The sequence below is a fragment of the Argentina silus genome (assembly GCF_951799395.1).
Source record: "Argentina silus genome assembly, chromosome: 2".
In the NCBI taxonomy this organism is placed as follows: Eukaryota; Metazoa; Chordata; class Actinopteri; order Argentiniformes; family Argentinidae; genus Argentina; species Argentina silus.
The window spans coordinates 7,278,566-7,285,241 of NC_139656.1; the positions used below are offsets into that span (position 1 = coordinate 7,278,566).

At 42.2% G+C, this 6,676-nt stretch overlaps 1 protein-coding gene across 1 annotated transcript; it reads left to right on the forward strand.

Annotated features, from left to right (window-relative positions):
- Positions 1 to 4,392: 4,392 nt before the first annotated feature.
- On the forward strand, positions 4,393 to 5,358 carry or41a3 (odorant receptor, family 41, subfamily A, member 3; the record flags this gene model as incomplete). The annotated part of the gene is made up of 1 exon (XM_083689008.1): positions 4,393 to 5,358. One exon carries the CDS (start codon positions 4,393 to 4,395, stop codon positions 5,356 to 5,358), a length of 966 nt encoding a protein of 321 aa, XP_083545134.1.
- Positions 5,359 to 6,676: the final 1,318 nt, after the last annotated feature.

The following is a 6,676-nucleotide window of genomic DNA, read 5'->3' on the forward strand; positions in this document are numbered from 1 at the left end:
TCTGGGGAACAACTGAATTCATATCAGCTCAACACAAACATCCATAACAAATCAAAAACAGACAAAATACTTTTTGTCATGGGCATGTAACTCCATGAATGAAGGCACTACCCTCACATTACCCCCAGTCTTCTTCAGATTCCTGTCTTTCTATCCATCCTCACCTCATCTTTCCCCCCTCTGTCCTCCCTCTATCTTCTCTCTCTCTCTTCATCAACACTCTCTGCTCTCTGCCATCTTGTTCTGTCTTTCCTTTCCCTGTCAGCTCTTTCCTCCCTTAGTTGTCTCAAAACTCTATTTCCCTTTTTCTTTTCTTTTCCCTCTCTCTTTATTGTCTCGTCTCCCTCCGAAGTATGTCCTCTACCTTTCCTTCCTCCGTCCTCTCATTCTCTCCTCCATCCAGGTAAATGACTTGATGCAGCTGAGTGACTTTCTAAGGACGCAGGGACAGGATTTACGCTGAGCTCAGCAAAAAAAGAGAGAAAGAAAGAGGAAAGATAAAGGAAAGAGGGACACAGGAAATATTCCTTACTGTCCTTTATACAGGCAGAGGCCATCCCTGCCTTATGGAAACCTGTGACTCATCATTTCCCCACCCTGTCACTACTACTGTATGTCATCCAAGCTTACCTACTGTACCAATGCAGAGGTTAAAACAGCCAAACAACAGCCGAACAACAGCCAAAAAACAGGGTCACTTTGTAATTCTCAGAGTATATTGTAGTATGTTGTACAACTACAATTGTGTACTGCGATACATCTTTGCAGCTTCTTATTTTTTGTGCATATCTCCATCATTGTAATTACCTATATATCATATATGATATACTATATTATTTATGTGTGCATATAGGCATCATATTGCATCATGGCACTGGGGTGAGACAAATAGTTGAGTAGGAAGTACTTGTGGGATCTTATTATTATTGATCAGAGTCAGGGGGATAACGACTGGCCTGCCTGCAGCATTGGCTCACTGTTACACCAGCACTGGTTCTATGTGTTATATGTTATCTGTTTCTCTTTCTAATTAATGCTCATTAACCTAAATGAGGGGTTGGTTATTCCAGCTTCATACCCAGGGATGTGGGCTAGGGGAATGAGGTGGGGGTGTCTGTCTACCATCTCTCTCTCTCTCTCTCACACACACACACACACACACACACACACACACACACACACACACACACACACACACACACACACACACACACACACACACACACAGTCAATTTGATGTCAGCTTATAAACAGTATTTCCTGTGACCTCAGATATCAGCCCCCACCCCTCCGCCCTTACGTTTTAATTGCAAGGGAGCAGGGGTCTTTATTAGAGGCAGATGAGATTAATTAGCTCAAACTCTGAACACTAAAGACTTTGTTTGTTTACAAGCAAGGTCATTACCCAGAGTTCCCAGGGGATGACATCACAAACGAGCTCATTAGAAGGACTCGCAGGACTCACGGAAAGTCTTCTTTTGTCAGCTATCGTTCTTTTTGTTGATTGCAAATAGCTTCAGTGTATGTATCAATATGCAATTTGACATACATTGACATATTGGTGTGTGTGTGTGTGTGTGTGTGTGTGTGTGTGTGTGTGTGTGTGTGTGCATACATGTGTGCTTCCCAGCTTTTGTGTGGTAATGAAAAATCTATGTTTTGCCTCCTAATCAATGTTCACACGGTGGGTGTTGAGGCTTGTGTGGTCTGATCCTTGGGAGTCTGACAGTGCTAATCTGCTAGTATGTAACTCAGGCCATCAGGTTGGAGGGCTCGACCAAGCTGATCGTGGTGTTTTGACTGGGGCAGTTATAGGGCTTGACTCTGGATAGAACAGCTGGAGGAACAGCCCCTGACTTGCCCGGAACCCTCAGTGTTTACAAGGTCCAGGAGTCTCAGGGTCTAATATATTACATACTCCATCTATTTCAGGGCTCCAAAAGTATTGGAAAACATCATATAATATCAAAATAAACTCATGTTTAGTATTTGGTCGGCAATCCTTTTCATGCAATAACTGCCTGAAGTCTGCAACCCATTGACCCCACCAAACGCTTGGTATCTTCTCTGGTGATGCTCTGCCAGGCATGTAATGCAGCCATATTCAGTCATTGTTTGTTTTGAAGTCTTTTTGCCGAAAATCTTATTATCGGGAAATTAAATGCATATTCAATTGGATTTACATCTGAAGATTGACTTGGCCAGTCAAGAACCTTCCACTTTTTGGCCCTGAAAAACCTAGTTGCTATGACAGTATGTTTGGTGTCATTGTCTTACTGTATGAGGGCCATCCAATGATTTTAGAGGCATTTGCTTGTACTCAAGCAGACAATATATTTCTGTACATTTCAGAATACATTCTGCTGCTGCTGTCACATCATCAATTCAGATAAGTTAGCCAGTTCTTGTGACAACTATGCCCAAATCATAGCACCCTGTTCACAGATGAGGTGGTATGCTGTAAATCTTGGGCAGATCCTTTTTTCTCCAACTCTCCTCTTGTGATCTCTGGTACATGATAATATTTGTCTTATCTGTCCACAAGACCGTTTTCCAGACCTCTGCAGATTTTGTAGGTACTTTTTAGAAAACTGTAACCTGACCATCCTTTTTGAGGATAACTAGTGGTTTGCACCTTGCAGTGAAGCCTCTGTAGTTCGGCTGGTGATGTATTCTGTGGATAGTAGTCTCTGACACATTCACGCCTACCTCCTGGAGATTGTTCCTCATCTGTGGGACAGTTGTTGTTGTTTTTTTTCTTAATCATGGTGAGCATTCTTCGGTCATCCACTGCAGACGTTTTCCTTGGCCTACCAGCCTGTTTGCGATTGCTGAGCTGACCAGTGGTGAGGAATCCTCCTCACTCCTGCTGCTTCCCCCACTGGTCACCATTGCTCGCCAGAGACTCTTTTTATTATTTTTATTATCCATCTCTTTTAGTTAATTGACCTCATTTAATTAAAGCTGAGAATCTCTACTTTAACTCCCCCTCCCCCCCTTTCTCTCTCTCTCTCCCTCTCCCTCTATCTCCTTATGTTTTGGGTTGTCCTGGTCCCTGTGTGTCAAACATGAGTCCATTCCATGTCTCATTTGGCACATTAACGTAGAAGTACAGGTGTCAATTTGTAACTGACATAATTCGAGTGACAAGAACCCTGAGTGTCCTTCATATCTCAGAATAACTGAGAGGCAGAGACAGATAGCCCTCAGAAAACACATACAAGAAACTCACATAGCATAGTGCACTAACATTTATGCCTGCCTGCCTGCCTGTCTGCCTGCCTGCCTGCCTGTCTGTCTGTCTGTCTGTCTGTCTGTCTGTCTGTCTGTCTGTCTGCCTGCCAGTCTGTCTGTCTGTCTGTCTGTCTGTCTGTCTGTCTGTCCATTTACACCTCTACCTCTAAAAGTGTCTGGTCACTTTAAGTGTTTCTGTTCTTATGCAGGCCTACATTTCTACTTCACACCTGATGAGAGAGTAGAGAGAGCGATGTCCCTGAAAGCATTTCACTGTCTGTTACAAATCGCTCTCCATGGTCCTGAAGGTGTCCCACTGTCCGCTATATATGTCGCGCTCAGCAAGCGAAAACAAGAGCATCTGTTGCATGTTTACATAAATTGTGTGTGAAAATTGTGTGCGAAATATATTGGAGCCTGCAGACTGTATGATATCTGGGCAACATATGAGATTATCCTAGTCGTCCAGTTTGAGGACCATTATCTTAAAAAATAGGTTAATGAGGTGTTCATGTTTAGGCTGTGTTCGTTTTGTTTAGAATAACATCGCGCTAATTAGGCCTACTCTGCGGGTGATCTCTGCGGGTCCGTTAAACTCGAGATAATAGGCTGACTGCGTAACTTCGAGAAAATTGAGTTTATTTCCATCTTAATGACGTCTCTGGAGATCAAAGTTGAGAGTACATTTGCCAATGGGCAGAGAAGCAGAGATGCACAGGTGTTCGTGGGCTCACTGAGGAAGACGCGGCGTTTACAGAGCCAACACACTGAGGCCACCTTGAACTCCAATTAGGTTAGCTCAGAGGTGAGTAAAAACCCACACCGCCATAAGCAGTAGCCTAATAGAGCAGTTATAATAACCACTTTGTTTTTAAATTGTTGGGGTTGACTGAAGAGTGAAACTTGTTCATAAGGCGCAGTGCGTGTATTTTAGCAACGCAGGACACAATTATTACCAGCTTCAAATCAATACAATTTATTCAGCGATTTAATCACCATCTTATACCAACTGTACAATATGGATGTTGTTATAGAAACATTTATTGACTCTAACACAGCTGACTATTTCCCTCTTGGTTGGTATCTTTTCAGACGGGAGCTTTAACGCATCGACGCGGGCTTGAGGTGTCAACGGAAGCGGGCGCACAGCCATCAGCAATGAGATTTCACAGAAGGGTGTTGGTGAATGACTCCGTTCTAATCCATCCCCCGGGCTTCTACATCATCGCTTTCACTTCCTTACCCTTCATCAATCTCTACATTATCTTCCTAGCGCTGGTTTATGTGGTGTCTGTCTTGTTCAATACATTTGTGATCTACATAATAATGTTGGACCACCGCTTACACAACCCAAAGTTTCTGGCAGTGGGCAACCTGGCGGTAATTGATTTGTTCCTGAACACATGCATCATTCCCGCAATGTTAAAGATATTTCTCGCTAAGGATAATTTCGTGCCATTTAATTTATGTTTGATGCAGATGTTCGTTTATTACTGTTTCTTGTCGCTTGAATCCTGCGCGCTGGCAGTTCTGGCCTATGACCGGTTGATTGCGATATGCTTCCCGCTGCGGAAGCACTCAATCAACACCATGCGGAGCATGTTTTGTATTGTCGGAGTGACATGGTGTATCTGCCTCGGTATAGAAATATATGCCATTTTTATAATGACCAGACTCTCCTACTGTGACTCAGTCAGAGTCTCCAGCTACTTCTGTGACTATGCGCCCGTGTTTAGGCTGGCGTGTAACGATAACTCCCTGCCATGGGCCCTCGCCTCAACCCTCAGTTTGATCTTTCTCCTCGGCCCACTGTGTTTTATCATTGTATCATACGCGAGCATTCTGTTCACTGTGTTCAGGATGAAACCAGTCAGTAGTCGGGTGAAAGCGCTGGCCACTTGCACGGAGCACCTTATCCTGGTGGCGATATTCTACATTCCGATTCTAACGATTTTCATGATCGGGTTCTTCCTGTTCACAATTAACCCCGACCTGCGCGTGCTGAGCCTATCGCTTTCCTCATGCATCCCACCCTGCCTCAACCCTATCATCTACTCACTAAAAACCAAAGAGATCAAGAGCAGAGCGCTCACATTGTTCCGGAAAGTGAAAGTTGGCGCCTAGTCTGCATAGGGAGGTGTTCATGTTTTGGTGTTGGAAAGTTTATTGTTGTTCTGTTTTTTCAGGCTGCCCACATATACTGTCTACTGTGCATTTGATAAGGGGATAACTCACCATGTAGCCTACTGATTAAAGTGAATCGGTCATGAGAGAGCATTAAATAAATGACCAACTTACACATTGTTACTCACATCAGAGGGTTAGGGTTCGGAATCTTGTCAGCAAAGTGTTAATGTATTTCTTTGGAACATGACCACGTCATATTCATTGTACCAAATAAACTCGTAATGTAAAGGCTTTTCTTCGATCCTCAGTGCAGCAGCTCCTTCTGAGTTGTTGTCTGACTGTATTGTATCAATGTGTCAGCTTGGACTTAAGATACTACTGCATTATCAGATCGGTCCATATTCTAAGATGTAAACCATTCTAAGAAGGCATATCATCTTTACTGATGAAACATAGCCTACTTATCAAGAAGTTTATCAACAGGTAAAAGGTTTGATATAAGAGGCATAACACATCAAACAACAGATAAGACTAGAATAAGTCCAATTAGAGGTTGTCATAAGGCTGTTTCAGGTTCCATCTTACTTGAAAATGTTTTTCCCCTCGTCCTTCTATGTTATTGTTCTGTGTTAGGTATATGACAGCCACATTCACTCTTTATGGAGCTAAAATTATCATATAAAAGGACAGATGGCAGCATAAAGAAATATAGATAAAAATAGGGCTTGAACACTGGTAAAAAAAAAAATAGGGCTTGAACACTGGTAAAAATAGGGCTTGAACACTGACTAACACTGAACTAATATTGTTCTTTGGCAGAGTGGGTTCAAAACCACCCATTGTCTCTTTGCTGGGTCCCTTTTTTATCTCCTACCATATTATAACATACTTTTGTACTGTCTTAAAGTTATATTATAGAGGATTTTGCCCCTGGGGTGCTCTTCTGCCAAAGTGGTCTCTTAAATAGTCAGAAATAATGCCCATAAATTATCTTATTGGTCAAGAAGGGGCCCACCTCCTATGAGCATAAGCTTATTTAGAGTTTGTAGCCCTAAAACTATGCATTTTATAGTTTAAAATTAGGTAAAAAAATTATTGAAATGACATTACACTCAACACTCAATCCCCCAAAAAATGCAGGTGAAAAATTTAGGTAAAACAAATTGCAATTACACTTCCGTAGTGTATCTTTAATTAAAAATATATATATATGTACTGCAGGGTGTACCTACATAAAATACAACAAAAGAGGAATAAGCATTAAAAACGATCAAAGACATAATGAGTGAGATCATCACAGGCATTATATTTTGCA